General features: G+C 38.3%; 1 protein-coding gene across 4 annotated transcripts in view; it reads right to left on the reverse strand.

Moving 5' to 3' along the window:
* USP33 (ubiquitin specific peptidase 33) overlaps positions 1 to 24,300 on the reverse strand; it is a 50,427-nt gene that overhangs the window by 11,653 nt on the left and 14,474 nt on the right. For 3 of the 4 annotated variants that reach the window (XM_089515479.1, XM_089515481.1, XM_089515480.1), the window contains exons 5-18: positions 22,564 to 22,716; positions 20,073 to 20,175; positions 18,928 to 18,997; positions 17,374 to 17,487; positions 16,333 to 16,411; positions 13,497 to 13,899; positions 12,239 to 12,379; positions 11,125 to 11,231; positions 8,757 to 8,929; positions 8,570 to 8,664; positions 7,988 to 8,021; positions 6,077 to 6,122; positions 3,340 to 3,520; positions 3,073 to 3,199 (exon numbers count right to left, since the gene is read on the reverse strand). In XM_089515479.1, the coding sequence (XP_089371605.1) occupies positions 3,073 to 3,199; positions 3,340 to 3,520; positions 6,077 to 6,122; positions 7,988 to 8,021; positions 8,570 to 8,664; positions 8,757 to 8,929; positions 11,125 to 11,231; positions 12,239 to 12,379; positions 13,497 to 13,899; positions 16,333 to 16,411; positions 17,374 to 17,487; positions 18,928 to 18,997; positions 20,073 to 20,175; positions 22,564 to 22,716 (1,826 nt within the window). The remainder of the gene's footprint in view (positions 1 to 3,072; positions 3,200 to 3,339; positions 3,521 to 6,076; positions 6,123 to 7,987; positions 8,022 to 8,569; positions 8,665 to 8,756; positions 8,930 to 11,124; positions 11,232 to 12,238; positions 12,380 to 13,496; positions 13,900 to 16,332; positions 16,412 to 17,373; positions 17,488 to 18,927; positions 18,998 to 20,072; positions 20,176 to 22,563; positions 22,717 to 24,300) is intronic. The other variant, XM_089515482.1, reaches the window with a different exon arrangement.

The raw sequence follows: 24,300 nt of genomic DNA on the forward strand, positions 1-24,300 counted from the left end.
TACTATTTAACCTACAGACACTTCTGGTACACTTGCCATGGATGCCCCCAAAATGGGGGGTCCTGTCCCTCCTAAATTTATTTTTGTTAATATGTACAGAAAAATACACATGCATATAGTCAGCAAGAGGTACAGATAGGTTCTGAGTCCACTACCACTAATGCCATCCACCAAACATGGACTCTTTGCATTGAACTAGAAGAGAGCTTTCCTAGGTAAACTCAAATGAATACTGCTCATTTTGACGTAATGATGCTGCTTCTACATATTTTCCAAGACATCCTAAAAATACAGAAATAATATAGTCAGTGTGATATAGGTTTGCCAAATAAGAAATTTATTGGTATCACTTTCACAGCAATGAGCTTGTTTGGAAAAACCTTTTGGAGTTCCTTACTACAATCTGGAAACTATATTAATTGTATAAATTATCACAGCAGCCATGGGCATTCTCAGTGGGGAAAAATGGGATTAATCTTCCATCTTCATATAAGATGCAATCTCCAGAATCCTTGATTTTATTTTTTTAAAAGACAAGTTTCTATTCTTGTGGAGGTTAAGATAAAGAGGCAAAATGTGTAGCCATAACTCTGCCCATTTGTTTTTCCAAACCACAAGCTTAATCCCATAATGTTTCACTGTTTTTAGAGAAGGGATTTCCTGATGCGTTTTAAAGGTATTGTTGTGGTCTCTCTATATAGTAAGTGATTGCTGGCCCATAATAATAATTGGAGTGCCTACAATGTGTCTACTGGGGTCCTTTCCACTTCTATGATTTAAAATTTTGCCTGTCACCCCACTGAAATGGAAGCAACAAAGATTGTAGTTAATGTTTCTAATTTGGGTCTGATTTAAAAGAATTTTTCCTTGAAACTGTAAACATTTAAAAAAACCTATCCTACCAATTCAGGGAAATTAAACTAATAATTTCATATCCTTGTGACAGAAGAAGGATTGTGGATGGGGGTCTGTGGGTTATGCCAGCCCAGCAAGGTAGCCCAGTGCTGTTGCAACCATTTTCTTGCGAGAATTCAAAGTGCTCTTTGACAAAATACACAAAATAGGCACCTCAAAGAGAACGTTTTTAGAACTCAGTATTCAAGTAATGCAAGTTATTTTATGTCATCTGATTAACAGTTCACTGTCTTCTAAAAACCCCAGCCCTGACCAAACATAGCCATTTCTCATCCCACTGCAAAAGATACTCTGTAGACCTTATTCATATGCTCTTTGTTATTGTTGTTATGTTCCTTCAAGTCATTTCTGACTTATGGAAACCCTAAAGCCTACAGCTCATACAAAGTTAATGTTATTATGGATGATGAAGCCAAAAATACATTATGAAACACTTGATCCTTCTCACTCTAAGTCTTAAAGTTTTTTTTTTAATGGACCTCACTCCACATAACTTTTTGTTGGAGTTTATGATACTTCTTTTGATCTGAATTACAGCTGTAAAATGCCACTAAATATGGCAATGAAAGTCAAAGCATGTGTTCATCCACTAGGGAAAAGCTCAGGAGCCCTGGTGGCGCAGTGGTTAAATGCCTGTACTGCAGCCACACTCAAAACCACAAGGTTGTGAGTTCAAGACCAGCAAAAGGGCCCAAGCTCGACTCAGGCTTGCATCCTTCCGAGGTCGCTAAAATGAGTACCCAGACTGTTGGGGGCAAATTAGCTTACTTGCTAATTAGCTTACTTGCTGTTCACCGCTATGATCTTTGGAATAGCGGTATATAAATAAAACAAATTATTATTATTATTATTATCATAGTGGCGTGTGTCACATGCACAAATTATGATCAGATACTACAGTGTAATTTTGCTACCCCGCTCACAGCAAAATTCCTTACAGTTTGCTAAATAAGGATCACTTTTCCCTGCAAGGTTTCCCATTTTGGGGGCCAATATCTGTCATTTAAAGCAAGCACAATTTCTTTAATCATTTAGTTCATCGGTTTATTTTTTCACAACTTACATTCCTCATTCATAGAATGTCTTTACTCTTAAGACTGGAACATTTATTTTCTTCTCCTGATCTAGCTCACATTTTTTAAAAGCCCTCAATCACTGGAGCTGATGTGTTTCAAACTACTACAGTGAATCTCCTTGTTCTCCAGCTCCCAGCTGCTAGACTACTAACAGCTCCTTCCTGTTGCAATTGCATTTTATCTGATTTTACAATCCTTTTACATGTACTCTCCTATGAATTCAAATGAAGATATTGAAGTTATTCCCTCAAAGTGATCTCTCTGCAGTGTTCAAGTTTACTACAGTAACCTGTGTGGGGTTTTTTGTTAACTACTGCATGGAGTGTTAAAAATTATAAAGTATTAAAAATTAACAGGACTATTACACTTAAAAAGATAACATGTGAGTCGCTTCAGCTCATTCTCTAGCTTTACATCAGAAATATACATTTGTCAAAGAAATTTTTTCACAGCCCTTGTTAATAAGATTATAACATTAAAATCAAATCTCTTAAACTTATACAGCATGCAGTTTCTGAAAAAAGAGATGGAAAGTGCTTTCTGTATCATTTTACATGGATTAAGGTTAGGACAACAATTAAATAAGTTCCAAGAATGTATTTTAAAAAATATTAGAGGGAATACTAGTAAAAACTAGGTCCCTTGGAAAGAGCCCAGAGAAACCGAAGGTGTTAAAAAAATCTAAGAACACAGGGGGAAATGCACCAAATTTCTGCAGACAAACATCTTCAAAGAAGCCAAGCCTTTTGTGCTGCAGCTGATCAAAACTCCAGGAAACAGCAAGACAATGAGCTAAATTCATGCTCTATATTCCATGAACAGATGAACCCTTCTGTCCATAGAAGGCATTTGATCCAAGGGAAGGAACCAACTAGAAAAAGGGAGCAAGGAAGCAAGTTTAGGCATCTTCCAGCCAATAAATGAAAGGGACAAGCAGCTGCAGGGAGAAAGGAAAATGAACCAAGTGTCCCGGCCCTTCAGCTGACAGGGATGAGAACTCTGTTTAAGGGAATATCCTGCTGGCAGCAGCAAAGTCTTAATCAATGCCATTATTTTCCACACTTTTCACTTGTTTTCTCACCTGTAGAAGAGAACATAAGCTTCTGCATTTTGGACAGTAGATTCCGTTACTTCAGTGACGCTCTGATCATCAAACTCATACCATCGATTATTTAAGTTATTCCGGCAATAGGCTATATAATGGCCATCTAAATTCAAGAAGAGATAATTTTCAGTGTCAGAACTGCAATGCAAGCAATGAAAGCCTTTAATTCCACATTAATTACTTAAAAAGCAGCATGCAAGAATATATGCAACCTGGAAGAAAGCATATACAATATGTACTTACTGATGGCAGTTCCATGATGGCAGATGACTGATAAAAGATCATATATCACTATTTGAGCTGGACTGTCCTTAGCAAGAAAAGGCTGAAGATCAAGCCCTTCCAAGGGAAAGGACACATGAGTCCCAATTTTTGTAGAAAACATAAGGTCATGCCTGAATCTTTTGAGATGAATACATAAGATCTGCAAAGAAGAGTATATTCATTTGAAAACCAATGTTTACCTCATTTTAGTATTAAATTATGTAGTTAGTAACCTGGTTCTGTGTTCTCATTAAAATGTCACTCCAGGGCCAGTTATGAAAGAATCAGGCCTGCAGGTGCTTGAACAGTATAGTATGTCTTCTGGGACAGAAACATATAATATAGTACAACCTCCGTATCTGTGGGGGATACATTCCCAGATTTTGCACAGACAAAACTGTGGATAGTAGTGAATCCCAGGCTGGATGAGACAGCATGGTGGGGGGAGGCAGCAATACCATCCTGCTCCAGCTTCCTTCCTGCCTCTACTTGCCTTCCTTCTCTCCTTCCTGGCAGGGCTCGGCAAACTCTCTATGCACTTCTCTCCATCCTCACTGCTCATACAGTAACGACAAAGGGCTATCCCCTATCTACCTCTCCTTGCTTTCCACAGCAGTCAGCTGGCTAGCAGCAGCTGCCTCAGCTGCACCCAAGTTGCTGCAATCTCTGGTTCGTGCCTCTTGGCTAAGAGAGGTGCCGGGGGTGGATTGCACAAAGCTGTGTGCCTCTCTCGGTGGCAGGTGTCACACTCTTGCATACGATACAAGAGTGTGGCCTTCCTTCCTTTTGTTTTTGCATTCAAGAGTGCCGTGCCCACGCATAATTTCTTGCAGTCAGCCCTTCTCTCAGATGAAAAGCAAGAACTAGAGGCAGTAGCGAGCTGGGCACAGCCAAGGCAGATGCTGCTGGCTGACTAGCTGCTGTACACGAAACTGTGATGGGGTGACGAGGGGGCAGCCCCCCATTCTCCTTGTCATGCAATGGGGAAGGATGGAAAGGAATGTTGCAGAAGAAGAAGGGAAAGAAGAAGGAACCAGGTAGTGGCACTGCTTCCTTCCCTCCCTCACTGTCTCACAGAAGGAAAAGATGAGGAAGGAGACTGGCCAGAAGGCCAGATCATGGGTAAGCAAAACCACAGGTACTGGTCCCGTGGATACAAGGGTCATACTGTACTAATAAGCATTGCACCCTTCACAGCAAACCAGTTTCTCTTCATCTTCAGAATTTGTCTTCTACTTGCTAAGACCATTTCCTTTCTGCTCTCCTCCTACTTTCTCTCCTCCCTTATTGTTTGTTGTAACCCTCCTTGATCCATAGGGAGAGGTAGGCTATAGATAAAATGTATTATTGTTGTTGTTATTATTATGAGCAACCTCCTCTAATAATAATCTCAGTTGTTCAAGCAAGTCTACCACCCAAAAATACATTTTACTAATCCAATTTATAGGGATGTAACTCTGGGATACTATCATATTTCTTGCCAACCTCATTTACATATCATGTAACCATCAGAACCAAAAGAATGAGTGATTCTTGCATGGATTGCTACTTTGATAATTAGTTAGAAACATCCTCTTCCATTAGGGTTGCCATATTCCAGTCTCTCATATCATTGAATCTAATTTGCATATTATGCAAATTATTAAAATTATGCATATTATTAATTTGAATTTTGATTATGCAAATTCAACTCATTAATTATTGCACTTTTTCTACCATTATGTTTCAATTTCAGTACCAGTACCAAGCTAAAAGCTCTTTTTTCCTCTTTCCCCCGCTAGCTGATGTGGAGAGAGGTTTCCAAGCAGAGGGAAGCTTTCCAAGTAAAGGGACTCCCTTTACTCTCTCAAGGCTGTTTGGAACCAAAGCTTCACCATGCTGCCTAGCACTAGGCTCAAGACACTGAGAATCACCATACAACACAAGGCCATCTCTGCTTGTCGCCTTTCCTTTCCCAACTTCTGGGCCTATTGGGTGTAGGGGAGAGGGAATGGAAGAATAAGGTGGAAATGCTATCCCTGTGCAGTAGGAACCGGAGCCTGCAGGGTGGGATGAGGATCCTGCCACTGCCAGACGTCTTGCACAGTTTACTGCTTCTTCACCACTACCACATTTTAACCTACCCATTGCCCTGTGATGAAGGAGAAATCCAGGACTTACTGCTTCAAATGGCCCAGCGGGCCAGGACATTTTTAGTTTCTTCAATCTGGGATTTTCCAGGTTTTCTGGAACAAATGGCAACCCTATCTTCTGTATTAAAAGTTAAATTCACACATGCACATTTATTCTTCATTGACTAGATTGTCAAGTGATAACTTACATATGAGAAACTGCCATTATAAATTAGGTATCACAGAGCTTTAATTATAATCCCAGAACAGATTAAACGCAGTTCCTTTCAATAGAAATAAATCACACATCCATCTAGAAGTCACATTTTCGAAACATTATATTAAATGTGTGAATCATGCCTAATTATACAACCTTTGAAAAGCAATGCAGGCAATATGATAAAACATGTTTAAGCAAAAAATATTTTCATTTATTTTAGTTGTACCCCACCTCAAAGATCTTATTAAGTGATCAAATGTAATCAGACATATACATTTCAGTAAGTAAACAATGAATCTACAGCTTAGTATTCATGCTGATCTATTATTCAGAATCAACTGTGACATTTAAGATATCGGTATTTGAAAAAGTAAAAGAAAAATACCTCAGGAAAGTGTTGAACTTTGCAGAATTTTACTCCATTTCTTAACCTAAAGAAAAATAAGCATTTGGCAAAGTTGTAAAAGTGATTAATTATAGATATCTCCTGATTACTTCAGAAATGCTAACTAGGAGCAGAGTGTTTTATATTTAAAAGAAAATAATGGGATTGGGAAGGATCATAAATCCATTATTTCTGTCTCACTCACAAATCCTGAAAGAATAGCTTCCTATAAGTCATATGTTTTATACAGTCAACCTTTTGTATCCATGGATTTATCCATGATTTGAAGAATCAAAGGTTTGAAAATATTTTTTAAATGTATGAATTCCAAGAAGCAAACCTTCATTTTGCCATTTTATATAAGGAACACTATTTTACTATGCTACTGTATTTAATGGGACTTGAGCATCCACAGATTTTGTTATCCATGGGGGGCCCTGGCACCAAACCCCAGAAGATAACAAGGATCCACTGTAGTTATATACACTATCTGTTCAAACATCATTATGAATTTATTAAATCCTTTTATATAAACAAGCATATATAGGATGAGACAGCACAGGCCTTAAATTACTTTAATATTCTGAAGCTTGCAGTGGATGAACATCGATCAGAACAGTTAAGCACAGGGGAATTACTGCTCAGCTGGCTGAATGATAACCTGTGGAGAGCCTTGCCTTTCCATATCATGTCTGCATCTGGCTCAAAATAGAAGGGAGATGACAAAATAATCAGTCTGAAGATACTGGGGTAAAAACAAAATATCTGTCAATTTCTGACAGGTATGCATAGGAACTAAGTTAACTAGAAAGGATTATATCACTTGCAGAACCCACTTGTCACTATCTGCTAATTCTTTCAAACCCAGCTGTAGTCCCTAACACTGCTTCAAAAGCTATTCCAGAGAGTACCTGGAACCTTTACAGAATCATTGGCAGGGGCAAATTGCTGTAGCAGAAGGAAGGAGACAGAAACTTCCTTACAAAAGTACAACTCTTCCAGTGGTTACTAGAGTGCAGCTCCCATTATCCCTTTTTTTCTTCTTTTCCCCGCTAGCTGATGTGGAGAGAGAGAAGGGTTTCCAAGCAGAGGGAAGCTTTCCAAGTAAAGGGACTCCAATAATTAATTATAACCAATAATTAAGAATGCTGGTAGTTATAGTCTAACATTGGGAAGACTAAATTAAATCTACCAGTTAGTTTGAACTAGAATGGATCCACTAAATTAATGGCATTCACATAAAACAGACTACTGCAACCATTCAACAACTGACTCATTGGTTCTATTCTAGTGATGCAGCCACCTCAGTTATAATTTTCTGCATACAAATGAACAACAGGTAAAAATTCAAGGAATTATTACCAATTCTTGATATACAAAGACAAGTTGCAACAGCCCTGTAATAAGCACTCATCTGGCAAACCCACATTGTTCATATGTTCAGCAATCTGCTGCACATATAAAACAGGTTCTATCATATACTGTAATCCTTGTTGCATGACTCTACTTCCTGCTAATAGGAATAGCTTCTGCAGAGCAGAGTTCCCAAATACTTTGTGCCTAGGTGACAGATAAAACAGAAAGCAATGCTTTGCCACCTACATATACTACTCAGATTTTGTTCCCACGTCCTTGCCAAGGTCTAAGGTAAGCAGTAACATGCAAATTCAATGCAACATCTCAGCCCTACACACCTTTATTTGGAAATAGGTAGCACCTAGTTTAAATTAATTAAAATCTCAAACAAACTGACTTAACAGAGCCTACATTTAAAATTATTTAAAAAGTTTTCTGACTAAAAGGAAGACTAAATGTAAACTTACATACAGAAAAAGTATTCATCTCACTGCTCAGTGCTAATACCAAAGTTTGCAAAAGCTTTTATGCAGAAACATAACTCTAAACACTTACTTTTTACACTTTTCACAGCTGTACATATTGTCACCTGTGGACACCATAACGAAGAAAGCACAATCATTATTCTAAAGAAAATGAAGCCCTATCCCTTATCCACAAGAACCTACACTGGGTACTTCTAATTTTGCAATTTTGGGGCACATTCTTTTCATTTGATGAAAGCAGATACTGAATGGCATGTTACGAACTAGGCCTTTCCCTAAATAGTTAAAGAGCATTTATCTTAATGAATTCAGGGACTGAGTGTTCAGTTAAAAACCTAAAACATTATGATGTGAAATCAAAGGGAAATGACAATACTTATCATCAACTGATATATCAAAAACAGTGTAATGGAAGAATATTATGAGCTGTTTTCTGCAACCTTTAAATGTAATGTACTAATTTATTTATTCATATTCCACTTTTGTCCCATATGTGACCCAAAGTGGTAGGGGACCCAAAGGTACAAAAAGTAAAGGAAGGATATTAGTCAAATGATGGGAATTAGCCTTTTGGCTGAAGAGTGGGGTATAAATAAATTATTATTATTATTATTATTATTATTATGTTTTACCAAGTATGTCAGTTCCTTACCTTTCAGTTCATCTCTAGCAAAAAAGGCAGCAAGACAATCTTGTAAGGTAACTGTTGGGCCCCAAAACCAGCTAGGAATACATGAGACAACAAACCTGAAACATCATTGATAGAAAAAACAGCATATGTTCTGCCGGTACAGCAGAAACATCAATAAAAGAGATCTAAACATTGGAAAGGAACCAACCTTTTGAAATATTCCACAAAAAATGCTATCCATCCTTGAGGAGCATATGCTTCACCACATGACCCTGCCTTGACAAGAGATGTCTGATGACTTGCTGAGTGCAGCTTAGCAAGGTCTTCCTTACCTGGAATAGGCAATGATAAATCCTGGAAAGTCTCCAAGGTAACTGACACCTATTGCCAAAGTGAAAGAATAAGACCATTAGGCCAACCATAGTTTTCAACTGACTCCAAAAGACTATACAGCGCCTTACGCGGCCTTGAGCATACGTGCTCAAGCCGCGGGGCGCGCGCGGGGTGGAAGGGCGGCGTGTCCCATTCAATTGAATGGGCACGTGCGCCCATTGCGCCCCGCACACGCCTGCGCCGCCACGCACGAGCCCCATTGTTTCCAATGGGGCTCAAGCATAGGCGGAATTCGCCTTACGCGGAGGGATCCGGAACGGATCCCCCGCGTAAGGCGAGGACGGACTGTACATTTAAATGTTCTGAATATTTTAATTTACTCCATTTAAACACATTTCTTCTATAAATGAGACATCAGGAATAGCACCTGCAAATTCCACTTGCAAGTAGGTATAGTGCTTTTTCTAAAAACACCACTAGGTGACAAGCACCACACAATTATAATTTTAATGTGAAATATATCTGGACCAGCCACTGGGTCACCTTGGGCAAGTCACATGGTCTCAGACTCAGAGGAAGGCAACAGCGAACTTCCTCTGAACAAAGCTTGCCAAGAAAGCCCCATGATAGGTTCTTCTTAGTATTGCCATAAGTCAGAAACAACAGAAAGCACAGAACAATATGCTGTAGGCCCACCGTATCTACAGACTCCAGATACACAGATTCAACCAACTATGGACTCAAGATATGTGAAAAACATACAATAATACAGGAGATCTAATAACATGAATTATTACATACAGAAGGAGAAGAAAGGAAGCCAAATTGCCTTTGCCCAGTTACTCTCCCATTCACCTCCACAGCTTGGCCGAGCAGTCCCGAGGCAGCAATGGAGGTAAGCCCCAGCCATTAGGTACACATCCAGCTGCCAGCTTCATGGGAACAAACAAGGAGGAATGGTACAGTTGCCTCCTCAAAGGCAGAAACAGGCGGTTGGTGGGTTTCCCAGAGGGGAGTTGTCTGAAGAATGTATGCCTGGTGGCCATGGTTAGCCACCACCTCTGCTGCTGCCAGGCTGTGGAGATGAGAGGGATAGTGAGTGGGCAAGGGTGATTTGGGTTCCTTTCTTCTTCCTGCATATGTAATGTGTGCCTGGCAGCTGGGGCTTACCAATGCTGCCGCTGCTGGCCTACATCATTTTAAATAATAAACTTCAGCATCTGGGGTTTTTTGGTGTCCATGCAGGGTTCTCAAACCAACCCCCCATGGATACGGCAGGCCCATTGTGCTGTGTTAATGTGGAAAATATTCATAAATGTGGATTATAAATCAAGGTCTTGTTCAGGTATTCCCCTGATCAAGTGTAAGGCTAAGATTTGAGATGGCCTCTATAATCATTAAGCACCCAGAAGTAAGACTTCACCCAGTGTGAAGAGGACTCCATAACTGCACCATGAGTAGGAATTCAATCTAATCAGGGAACTCAATTACAAGAGCTTTGTAATTACATTCAGTCAAATGCAGTCAGATATTCACATTCAACACATGAAGGCCTAATATCTAAGAGGTCAAGCAACATTTGGGAAAATGCTTAAGTACTACTCATGCACTTTTTCTCAATGTGAGTCCTACACATAATCAAGGAAATACAGTCATCCCTCCATATTTGCGGCTTTGATATTTGCGGATTTGCTTATTCATGGATTTCATTAATATGTTCTCTGTAGGACTGTCTAGGTCCTCCAGTGCAACTCTGTGGTCAACTTTAACTAAAAGTTGCACTGAAAGACTATTTGTAGCTACTCCAGTGCCATTCTATGGTCAGTGTAAGTTGGACATTGACCACAGAGTTGCACCGGAGGACCTAGAGATTCCTAGAGAGGTGTCCTCTCAGGTAAAAACAGTGTTTTTGTTATTTGCAGTTTTTCCATATTCACGGGGGTCGTGTTCCCCTAACCCTAGCAAATATGGAGGGACAACTGTAGTCAAAAAGGGCTTAAATTGAAAAAAGTGCCATACTAACTACAGGAAACAGGCCAGCCTGACAGCTCAAGCTAGAATAATCGAAGCAGGCACTGCATATTATTTAAAAATTGATTCTGAGTTGATGAATACGTATAATTTCATTTTAAAAGCTTTTTTTCCATGCAAGGAAAGACAATCTGATCATGAATTACAAATGTATGAACATGAAAGAATATGGGAAAAGATGGAAAGAAAAAGAGTTTCTTCCATACACTTACCCGATCACATGTCAGACACTGTACTGAACTTACAATAGTTCCATCAAATATATCTGAAATAACACTTCTGTATTTTTTGTGTTTCTTCTTTTTAGAGGGAGAGATAGCTGGAACAAATATAAACAGGGGAAAAAACTAAAACCAAAAGGACTCATTGTCACATGTGTTAACCCAGGCCCAAAATAGATGGGCCAAAAGAGGAGGCTTCCAGACGCTTCAGGGCCATGGCATTCAGATGACACATGCCCCCAAAGTGGCCAGAAGCCGCTCCGAGGCTGCCAAAGGCAGCCTGAAGCTGCCAGAAAAAAGAGCGCTCCTGCCAGCAGCCCATGTGGCACCGCAGTAACCAAGCAACCTGCTCTTAGAGGCTGCTCCTTGCCACCCATCTGCTTCACCCCCCCAGTGCAGAAAATACTAGGGAATCTTGCAGAGGGATAGTCTATATAGCTATATGGGAACAGGGTGGGAGGATGGTAACATCTAACAGGAATGGAAAGTCAGAAAGGTGAGGCTATATTAACAATTATTTGCAAGGCTGTGTTTGGACAAACAAGTACAAAAGCTTAAGATTCAGACTTAGGGGGATAAATGTATGAAAGCATTAAAAAAAAAAAGCCCAACCAGAATGATAGCTAATGGTAGAAAAGAGAGGAAAAACACTTCTATCCAAAAATCTCCCTAACTAGTTCTTTGGAAAGAACTGACTAAATAAAGGTATGTTTAAGAAAAACACAAGAATTAAATGTTCTTGGGAAACTATAATATACTTAAATTAAACTGCCAGAATGATGCAACTCCCCAATGACAAACAGTCAATAAACAATATACTGTACTAGTGTCTGGTCTCTTGTGTACTTGCTCTCCGTTACTGCCTTAATGTTTTGCTGACTAGAAGTAAAAAGATTACAAAACAGCTCTAATGTTTGATAAGTATGCTAACATGGCTTCCACTAGATGATAATAAAATGTAAAAACCAACAGGCATCTCTACTCAGTGTCCTCTATGAAGAGACTAGGGAGGATGGAATCATCAAAATGAATGGGGGTGATGTTATAGTGTTAGGAACAATACAAGATAAACAGAATAAAGCAGTAAAATAAGGAAATGTTATACCCTTTTTGTGTGGAGGTGCCAGTCCAGACCAGAAGGAACCCGACTTGGGGGGGCTGGTTGATAGGCGTGCATTACCCCCATCTTTTGAAGGAAAGCTCTGTGTTATCGACACATCATTCATATGGACATCATTTACATAGTCTGTAAAAGATATCTTTATTGTTATTTTATTTTCACAAATAGTAGAAAATATTTGTATTTTATACTTTAATTTTGCCCAAGTATTATTAAAGTAAAATTTAGATAATGAAGCTGGTAATACTAACTGCCAAGATCAAGATTCAAATTTCATAGCATCATGGAGCTGGAAGAGTACCATCCAGTCAAACCTCCTACCATGCAGGAGCAAATGACCAAAGCACTTCCAGCAGACGGCCATCCAGCCTCTGCTGAAAAACCATCAAAGGAGGAAGCATTCTTTACTACTGAGCTTAAAGAATGAGCTGTGGTGCCACAGCATCCTTCAGAAAACATGGTAGTACGAAAGGCAGAAAATGGACCAGGTATGAGAGAAAAGTTGTAAATAAAATCTGGCACAATTGAAGACCTGAGACAATTCTATCTCAGAAGTTTTCAGTAAAAGAATAAAACTTGGAGAGAACTGCATAGAAAGCAAAGAAACTGCCTATTTTGCCACTTCATACATAACCATCAGTCAGTTCCATCATTTTTCTATATTCATATAAGAGTGTTCCACAGTGGTTGAATTATCTGGAATCTGTCTGAAGTCCCCCTGCTTTGCTTTCCCTAGATTCTTTGTAAACCATCTGTCCACTTTACAAAGAGAACAAAGCCTGATCACTTTTATCTAAAACTGCTGTCTTTCATTCTTCTCCTTTATGAAAAAACTGGCTGTAACAAAACTAATGCACTCATATCTACCATCCCAAATTAATCAATATAAAAATATTCAGCCATACTCAAATCAAAAGTGGGATTAGAAATACTAGGGAAGAAACTCTGCTAGAACATGGCCACACAGCCCACAAAAAAATATGGTTGCCAGCCATGAAAGCCTTCAACTTTACTAGGGAACTGTTAAAACATAATACAGTGCGCCCTTGCCTTACACGGGGAATCCAAGTCAAATAGCGCGTATCCCTGAGGCCCATTGAAAATAACCTCGTTGTGTGGCTTTCAGCATAAGCGTAAAAAGTGCCCATGTAGTAAGGGGAAACAAATGCAGGATAACTGGGAAGGGGTTATTTTAATGGTTACTATTGAAATATTTCTGTCACATCAAAGTAATAGTAATCACCTGAGTATCTGCTGTGTATTTGCACCTTTACTGTTTCTTGATTATTCAAAAGTTCAGCCATTTCAAATAAAGTGTTTATGTCTTTTTCTGTGTTTTCCACAGAGCTCGCTGGGTTCATCTTGGCAGACAAGGATTTCTCTTTTTGATAGTCTTTAGATACATTTTCAGCATCCTCTATTAACATAGCATCTTCTGCATGGTTCTCCACCACAGGTTTTGACCAAGATTCATTGTCTTCCTTGTCTGTGTTACCACATGAATCAAAATCGCCATCTGATTGGCTCCTCTCTTCTTCTCCTCTCTCTTCTACATTTGTTGGGTTAGTATCCTCTATTGTGAAAACAGGCTCTTTTAACTCTTCATGTAGCAAATCCATTAAACAACGCAGAAATTCTTGAGCATCCTGGAAGTAAACAGTATATCTTTTTCAGAATAGCAATTCAGTGGTTCTAGGTATTATGTAAAACTAAAAGGCATTTTCATATAAAAAGCACATGCAATGTGTTGGCTAGTATTCAGTATAGCATTTACGTATTTATAACCTAGAGATGTTGTTGACGTTGTTTGCTGCCTTTTAGTCGACGTCAACTCATGGCGACCCTATGAATGAGACATCTCCAAGGCCCCCTATCCTCTGCTCAAATCCTGTAGGCTCAAGCCTGTGGTCTCCCTGATTAAGTCTATCCATCTGGGATGCAATCTTCCTCTTTTTCTTCTGCCTTCTATCTGTCCTAGCATTATTGCTTTTCTAAAAAAGTTATGCCTTCTCATGATGTGGCCAAAGCATGACAGCTTCAGTTTAGTCATCTTGGATTTAGGCTTGATTTGTTCTAGGACCCAACTGATTGTCTTTTTAGCCATCCATGGTATCCTCAGCAGTCTTCTCCAGCACCACATCTCAAATGAATTAATTTTTTTCCTATCTGCTTTCTTCACTGTCCAGCCCTGACATCCATACATGGTAATGTAAATACAATGGCTTGTACAATTCTAACTTTAGTGTTCAGCTAATCTATAACTTATATTTGTTTTCTTTGGCCTGGTCCAGATGGGCGCGAAAGAACGCCCTTGTCACATGCGAGGGGTGGCGCTTCTAGATGCCCCTCACCCCTGAGGGTGTCAAAATGATGGCGTCCTATACAGATGGGCGTAGCCATTGTTACGTGCCAGACGCATAGCGTCCGCACGTCGTAGCGCCATTATGACACCGCGAGTGCATCATTGGCGCACTGCGACATCAAATTGGCATCGCAAGAAGAACCTGCTTTTCACAGGTTCTTTTTGGTCCGTGGGGAAGTCCTGCGTCTGGAGGCTGCAGCTTCCCCACGGACCAAAACTAGGTGCCGGGAGACCATCTTTTTTGGATGGTCTGTCCCACGCCTTTATGTTTAAATTTAGGCCTGTTTTTGCGCCCTAGAGATATATTTCCATAATCAATCTGTATTCAGTAAGACTGTAGTCTTATTGAAGCATCCCACCTTAAGAACCAGCCACCAAATCAGGCAAAGGAAGTCTTGTTCAGCTTCCAACTGGCACACATGGCCGAGAATGCCATTTCATTCTCCTCTTGCCAGAGAGTGAGGCTGTGATAATGAGAAGCAGGACCTGGCAGAAGGGGGATGGAAACATTACTCTCCTTGCACCCCAAGTCAGAAACTGAATGGACTTCCTTCCCACCATTCTGGCAGCTGGCTCTTAAGGTGGGCTGGTGGTAGTCATGCTACACAGACATAAATAAATAGCTGAGCTGGGATACTGGAGGTAATTTTTTATTCAATTTTACAATTAAGTATTTTTCTCAATAAAGATCCAGAGATATACACAGGGAAGATGACTGTCTGAATATGACTCTCCCTCCCACTCCTCCTCACAGCATTCATGGAAATCATATTCTGAGCCTCAGAGGGCAAGGCTAAATGAGGGATGTGGTGTTGTGGGTTCAAGAGGAGGCGCCTTGAAAATCAAGAAATGCTTCTGCCTGATTTTTGCAATCTTCTTCTCCCTGATTCCCATGTGCTACAGCCCATTACATTCAGAAAGGCACTCAAGACTGTCAGAAAACATTTGTCACGTGCTACTCAAGAGTAAGGGACAGAAAAATCCAATTAAACATTCATTACTTGAACATCTAAACCACACTGCTGTTATATGCCTTTGACTCTGATTTATATTACCCTATCCTAGAGCTATTATTCAGAGGTAGTTTGCTATGCTTTCCTGTAAGGCCGAGAGAGTGTGACTTGCCCAAGTTCATCCCATAGATCTCCATGACTGTGCAGGCATCTGATAACTGGTTTCCCAGAGTCTTAATCAACAATTTAAGTAGTACACATATGCTGATTCATAAATAAAGAAAAATTAGATCTTCAAATATTCAGTATTAGAACCAAGATGAGTAAACTGAGGCTGTCGTACTTTGGCTATACCATGAGAAGACATGACTCACTAGAAAAGATGATAATGTTTGGTTTGGTAGAGGGCAGCAGGAAGAGGAAGACAGGATTCCAGATGGATAGACTCAATCAGGGAAGTTACAGCCCTGAGTCTGCAAGACCTGAGCAGTGTCGTTGAGTATAGAGTAGGTTGGAGATCTCTCATTCACTGGGTCACCATAAGTTGAATTCAAATTGAAGGCAGCTATCAAACTACACCAAACATTTGTTCCTAACATTATGAAAAACAAAAGAAGTTTGCAACTTCCAAGCTCCCTATGTTGGCCTAAAATACTAAGTTGTTGTATTTTGTTACATTATGGACATAGATAGTATTTCAGCTATTTACTAAACAATATTTTGCTGCAACAGCATTCACAGAGGGAACCGTAAGAAAAACATACCTGTTGAGTATAGCCTCGAAACGCTGGATTAACTGTTTTGATTCCTTGGAATAAATTTGTGGGGACAACAGCTCCAGGCCTGGAAGACCAAGTGAATATATAATTTTTAAAATTCTTTAGAATGCTTCATGTTACTACTACTCAATCTGGAATAGCTCCTAGGGCAGGAAATCAAGACCACGGTATTATTCTGTAGTATGATCTTATCATGTCTACTCAGAACTAAATCTAAGTTCTATGGGACTTATACGAATTGCATTTATCCCTCCACCCATAAGTGTGAAGACTCTGTCTAAACATTATATGAAAACTGAGGGATTTTCAACTATTTCCGACTGTGATAAGACATTTGGTGGGCTACACTACTTGGGATGCTACTGATTGGCAAATATTCCTTTCACTTATCAGAAGCACACACAGGTTTGTGTATGTATGACTGCACCCAAAGAAAAAGCTTAAGTCACCAAGCATGACAATCTGCTTTTATAAATATATATTTAATAATTACTTCCAAAAACAGAATTTACAAAAATTACCACACAATCAAAAATGTGGGATTTTCAACTTACGATCTACTGTATATACTCAACTATAAATTGATCTCATGTACAAGGGGAGGGCACATTTTGGGGCCAAATTTATGGATTTTGGTATGACCCATGGATAGGTTGAGGGTAAAACTTTGAGGCTCCTCAGGTCCATGGTGGCTCTTCAATATTTCCCTGTCAATGGACAGAGGCAGAGACTTCCAGCAGCCCATTCCCAGGCATGGAGGAATGTGGGGAGGAAGGTGTACATGTGTGTCTTTGTCACTGAATGAGCTTCCATCATCGGCATTACCATAATGAGCCATATATAAATAGACCCAGGATTTCAGGGTCAATTTTCGGGCATAAATTTTTCAACTTATAGATGACTATATATGGTACATTAAGTTCACAAGAACATGCTAATTGTATACGGTCATATTCAGAGTGGTTTAAGTGAACTTCCAAGAGGTTGTCTTACAAATAATATACCAAAATGGAAACAACACAATACCTGCTTTTATGCCAGAGGTCTGTCATGAGTTTGTAGTAACTTCTGCAAATAGCTGGTTTCTTATCAGTCCGAGCTAAGTTCCCACAGTCAAGAAAAAACTGTGTCAATGGTGGGCTGGTAATGAAGAAAAAGAGCACTAGTAAATTGAAGTAGTAGCAAATGTGCCAATATTCTTGCTACTATACTTATGCAGTTCCTTGCTCATTGTCAAGTACACTCCTCATTAGTCTTTGACCGGGTTGATAAGATCATGTGTGCATGTTTTCTTCCTTCTACTCTGTTACTGTAAGCATCCTTGTATGTAGCTCATGAAAAAAAATTAGGAAAAAGGTATTTTCACAACTACCTTCAAATTCCTGGCAAAATCAAGTCTTAGTGTTTCACAATCCTGCAGTTTGCAAAATTATGAAGTGGGTTGTCAAATGCAAAAATGTGGGCTGCCAATTAATACATAAAACTTCATCTTAAACTTGAGTGATTTTACATTAGTTAAATTACATCTATAAATCTAAAGTTATTTGCTGAGGTAAAACTTCTGCATTAGATTGCAGTATTTCTACTTTATACATTAATAACGTATCATGGAAAGTAATGAAGTGGGTTTCAAAATTTCGGTTAAAATATTAAGTAAATGTATTTATTTTACCCACTAAACACATTTATCTATCTTTGCAGTTTGGAATACAGAAATTTAAGCACTTGTCCTTCAAAAGTGTTTCACTGCATCCTTTGCAACTTCCAGCCCAACCTATTAAATGCTCTAAAATAATTATGTGTATTGTAAGAACTCTAAAAATAATAATAATAATATGTTTTATTTATAAACCACTATTTCAAATAGATCATAGTGGTATACAAAAAAATTATAAAACAGTACAATATATAAAAACAAATGCAATAGATATATGAAACTGATAAAAAATCACTTTCTTACCCTCAGTGTCATAACACTATTTAACTCTTTTAATACCTAAAATCACCAACTATTTCTGCCCTTAATAAGAGGCTTATATAATTACAAGAAGACCTATAAAGCAAATATAGCTATAGGTTGAGTCTACCTTATCCGGAATTCCAAAATCAAGCATTGCCCACAAGGGTGGATGAGATACTGATACCTTTGTTTTCTGATCGTTCACTGTATACAAACTTTGTTTCATGCACAAAATTATTCAAAATATTGTATATAAAATTACCTTCAGGCTATGTGTATATGAAACATAACTGAATTTTTATGTTTAGACTTGGGTCTCATCTCTAAGATCTCATTATGTATATACAAATATTCCAAAATCCAAAACATTTCTGGTCCCAAGCATTTCAGATAAGAGAGAATTAACCTGTACTACTTCATTTGAGTTGTAAACTACGGAACTTCAGGAAGGAACATACTTTTATCATGGACTTTACCAATAATTTCAGTTAGGATAAGGTTTCAGTTACTGTTACTAGATTCTTAAAGACTTACTGATCTTCACCTCTAAACAAGCTATTAATTGATCTGGAATTTCTGACAGCTGAAATATGCCCTACCCTAAAAATAGCTTTTCTTACCAATTTGAAAGAGCTTGTAAAGCTGCATTCATGTAACAGGTATTTCCAATGTTTTTCAAGCCTGTTAGTCCTACAAATAAGGGGGAAAAATTGCTTAGCAAGCAAAAAAATTAAACATTATGATATATGTAAGAAAAAAATCCTTAGATGTTGAGAAGCAAGATTTTACTCTGTTTTACCCATATGAATTTTCCAAACCTAACGAGATTGCTTTGCAAAGAGATATGTTATTATATTTTCTCTTAAAACATTTTCTACAAGGCACTGGGTATCTTGCTTAATGTGGGAAATCCAATTCCTTCATCACCATCTGCAAGTCTTTCCATACTCCTATATTAACCTATTACTGGTTTAAATCACTATCTTCCTTTGACTATAACTAGCACTCCTAGACAAAGCAGCAAAGAGAAACATTTATATCTCAGCTATTTCAGTTTACAGTGGCTCGGTTAAGCGCGCTTGACCGATTTCACCAGCATGAAGGGCCTGTTTATCTGCTCTGTTTTTAAAGTGGCAGAAACTTAACACTCACTTTTCAAGCTGGAGAGCCCAAACTGAGAGGGAAGGGGATGGAAGAGAGGAAGGAAGAAGGAGCTGTAGGAATGCAGGAGAACTGGTGGTTCTTTGGTACTTGCCTCCATGGAGCACAAAGAAACAAGGGGAACAGTACTGGGGCGGTGACTGTGTGATACCTGCCCTCATGAAGTGACAATAGGTGAAGGGGGCAGCAGAGAAGCAGCGACATCTCCAGCACCTCCCCTCAAAAGAGAACCAAGAGGCGAAGGGAGCAGTGGGGATGTAGCAACAGTATTGGCACCCCCAACTTATCCATGAGTCATATCAAAACCCATACATTTTGCTATAAAACCTGCCCTCGGCTTATACATAAAGATGACATACATGAGCACATATGATAATTTTACTCTTCATGTAACATGCCTTAGTGGTAGATTAAAAATGACACACTCATTACAATCAGATTTCTTTCATGAGCAGGATACTATTTGAACGCAGCTTGCACAGAAAAACTACTTTGAAACCACCAATGAGACAGAACTACAACAAAAAATGGATACTGGTATATTTCTCATAGAAACAACTTGTGTCAATTACTGTCATTCAGAAGAATTATCTAATTATATTACCTCTCGCCTTGAATTCATCTTCTTCATCTACCTGTGTATCTAGCTCATCAAATGTTGCAATCAGAGAAATTTTCAGTGTTGGGATACTAGGCAACCTAATATCCTTTAAGAAAAAATTAAAAAGCAGAACGTAAGTAGTATTATTTGTGAATATTACATTTTCCTTGCTTCCTCTTAAATCAGCCCCCAAATTTATTTATTTTGAGTTAAAATGCTTAGAAACAAAGCCAAAGTCTACTGATATGTAAATATAATAGTTTGTTCTTAAAATATGACACATGAAGCACTAATGATTACATACTGGAAGGTCAATCAACCACTGGATAGTGATTAATAATGTATATCCTTCCTTTGGTGCTGCAATGAAAGTAATGCTGCAAACTGATGCAGAATTAACAGTGCATTCCAAATGCAAGTTTATATAGTGTCTTTGATACACTTTTAAGAATGTTTGCCACAAGATGACTCAGCGTTGTAAATAAGTTTTCAGTAAAAGAATAAAACTTGGAAAGAACTTCTTAGAAAGCAAAGAAACTGCCTATTTTGCCACTTCATACAGAACCATCAGTCAGTTCCATCATTTTTCCATATTCTTATAAGAGTGTTCCACAGTGGTTGAACTGTCTGGAATCAGTGGCTGTGCTTCAAACTGAATGGAGGTCTCAAGCCACATGATTCTGCCCTGAGACTGAAGCTCTTCAATATTTTTATCAGCAGTTTAGATGATGGGGTGGAGGAAATCCTTATCAAATTTGGAGGGGTAGCTAACACATTAGAAGATAAGAAAGGAATTCAAAAGGACCTTAACAAACCAGAAAACTATTCTGAAATTAATATAATGAAGTTCAACAGAGGCAAATACAAAATTCTGCATTTAGGCCCCAAAAACCAAATGCACAAATATAGTAAGATGGGGGATACTTGGCTCAGCAGTACTACATGTGAAAGACTTTGGGATTCTTGTTGATCATAAGCTGAATATGAAGCAGCAAAGACATGAGGCTGTAGCAAAGAAAGCAAATGCTATCTTAGCCTATATTAATAGAAGCATAGTTTCCAAGTTGAGTAATGTAATAGTCCCCCTATATTCTACACTGGTCAGGCCTCATTTGGAGTACTGTGTTCAGTTCTGGGCTCCTTATTTTAGGAACAACATAGACAAGTTGTGGAGAACAAAACATATGAAGAGAGGTTGAAGGAGCTAGACATGTTCAGTTTGATGATAAGAAGACTAAGGAGTAGCATGATCACACTCAATGGCTCCAAGGAGAAAGGTGCAGGCTTGTTCTCTGCTGCTTCAGAACTAAGTCTAATGGCTTTAAGTTACAGGAGGGTAAATTTCAATTCACATTAGCAAGAACCTATTGACCATAAGAGCAGTTCAGCAATGGAACCAATTGCTCAAGAAACAGGGAGAAGTTATAGATCTCCCTCCCCACCCCCCAGCCATGTGAATGAAAAGGTTTTTTTTCTATTCACAACTGACACCTTTGGACACATGCACTTTCTGTGTTCATGTCATCCCCACAATAAAACCAAACGTCAGCTTTTCCCTGAGTTGTGATTTTATCAAGAGTTGGGTGGTTGTTGTTGTTTTGGGGGGGGGGGGGGGACTTATGTAACAAACTTACTTAAATACACAAGTAACTGACAGTTTATAAACAGACTTGTCCAGCATTGCCCAACCTTCAGAAGTGTTGGATTACAACTCTCATAATCCCCAGCCAGGTATTTGAGCAGTATAGTCCAATTTATCTAGAGGGCACTAGGTTGAAATGTATAAAAGGTGGTAACAGAAATTAATTCCCAGTGTCACATTACAAAACACCTTAACAATTCAGTATAAGATCAAATATTTAATCGAAGTAACATACTGCATTAAAATGTAACATAATATGTGCACTACTGTTCTGATTAAAAGTTTAAAAAAAACTGGAAAAAAGCATACTCTAAAGTGATTCCTAATGTATAATTATGTGTAATGTATAACTATAATCATAAAATATAAAAAAAACCCACACACACTAAGCATAAGCATTTAATATGGCATTTTAGAGTTTTGAAGTTTTTTCACATATATTCTAAAACTTAAGAGTGTAAAATCAAGAATTTAAGATTAAGACCAATGCTACATTATTCAAAGTTTGCTAATGCAACAGGATTTTCTCCTTCTTTCTTGTTCCTTGTGGCTACTGACATTCCTTTCCCTCAATCTGCTCCACATGGTGCCCAATTTTTCAGGATAGACTAAGGATCTTTGGTGGGAAAAAGTTTCATTATAAGGAGCTTGCAACCGCATACCACTATGAAACTTCACATATTTTGTTAAAATCTGCCATAACTGTTCTGCGAAATGCTTTGATATAAGAACAATAAAAACTCGAATAAAAATTCACCTGAAACTTTTTAGAATCTCTACGAAAACAGAAAGATAATCTATGTACAAAGTTATTTCTATATACAATTCTGAATGAATTATTTTCCTACTTACCTGTATAATGATGTCTGGAGCTTGATGAGACAGTCGTACATTTTGTAGTGAAGAATGAGATCTCAGTTTTCTGTCCAGAAAAACCTCTTTGCTACATGCATAACACCAAACACGTAGAGTTGTAAGATTAACAGTCAGACAGTGCTTTGTTTCCTAAAAAAGCAAGATCAGTGAACATAAGAAAGCTAACAAAACAAATATTTTTAATTGTAAGAATAGCTAATACAGAAAGTAAACTTTCAATAAATGCTATTAGTGCAGCTATTACATTCTGATGTTCTACTGAAGATTATAATCAGAAAAGCAGTAAAAAAAAAGTCAGGCACATCTTGTTATACAGATAACAATGTTGATTGTCTTCCTCCTTGTGCTTTAGTTAACTTGAGGAGAATATGCATCAGGAAACAGAGGGCCAAATACATCTCAAAGCCTGTAGAGACTCAGGCAACAATCACCCACCGGGATGGGATGGACCTAGAGAACTTGGGTAGATAACAATCCACATCTTAAATGGAACAGTTCCTTGCTGCAGAGAAGTAGCAGAGGAAAAGAGAAAACAAGTCCTGCTCAGAAAAAGCAGTATTGGAAAATGAATTGCCATTAAAAAATTCAGGTTCTGTACAACCGTATTTGAGAAGTTCTAATTTCTGACCTGTATGCTGGTCTATGCTGAGAGTAGAGATCAGGGAAAAAATTTATATTAAATTATGTTTTTCAAGAAAATAACTCCAGCCAGAATGTAAAACACCTTTTTTCCCCAAGGAAAAATTGGAGGGATTAGTATTTACATTTGCTACATTCTACCTCTCCCACTACTACCTCCTCCTAGCTCTCAAAAGAGTTTAAATCCATGGGAGGCAGGCAGCTATGATGGCAAAATGGCAGCAAAAAGTAGGAGAGAGGGAGAGAGAGAGAGTAGCAGACAGGAGAACCTTGTAAGATGTTGTCTATGATGCAGAGCTGCATGAGAAAAAAGGATCAGCCTGTGCAGGAAATTGTGAAGGGAATGGATGTTGCAACATTTGATTGCATTTGTAGGGGTCATTACAAAAGTAATAGTGTATTTTGGCCAGAAGTAAGAGAATATTACACTTAAAACATTTTATAGTTGCAGATAAACCCAAATTGGAAATTTTCAGAAGAAATTCCTTCCTTCCTTCATCCATCTATTGTAAGGAATAGAACTGTTTGGTTACTATTAAGGGTTTTTTTTTTTTGGGGGGGGGGGGTTGTTTTTTTTTTTTGAGCAGGGGTTTAAAAGGATTTCAGTGTGGTATTAATTATTCTAATACAGCCTGCTCACTCTGACCAAATGGGGGATAAAAATAGTATTTCAGAAATACTGTAGTTAAGAAATCATAATTACATATGAGTCTGTGAAACTTTCAATATCAGGTGTTTTAATAAGTGCAAACAATAAATGAAGTTTTATTTTAGTATATTATTAGATTTTGAATGTTTTATGATTTTTATAAATAAATGGATATTATTTCATTGACTGGCTTATGATCTTCTCACAGATAGGATTGCTGCTGTGGCTGATGCAGGCATCACAGCATTAAAGAATATGAAAAGATGGAAGAGCATTAGGACGATCCACAATCAAGTACTTGTGGCTTCAAAAATGAAATATTCTGGCATGGGTCTGAAATACCTGTATATAGAGGAAAACCTTAAATATAAAGCTGAACTCCTCCAAAGATGATCAGTTCAAAATGAGGTTCCACACTTAATGGG

Source organism: Sceloporus occidentalis, unplaced genomic scaffold (genome assembly GCF_023333645.1).
Source record: "Sceloporus occidentalis isolate IW3139 unplaced genomic scaffold, rSceOcc1.0.p SCAF_3, whole genome shotgun sequence".
Classification (NCBI taxonomy): domain Eukaryota; kingdom Metazoa; phylum Chordata; class Lepidosauria; order Squamata; family Phrynosomatidae; genus Sceloporus; species Sceloporus occidentalis.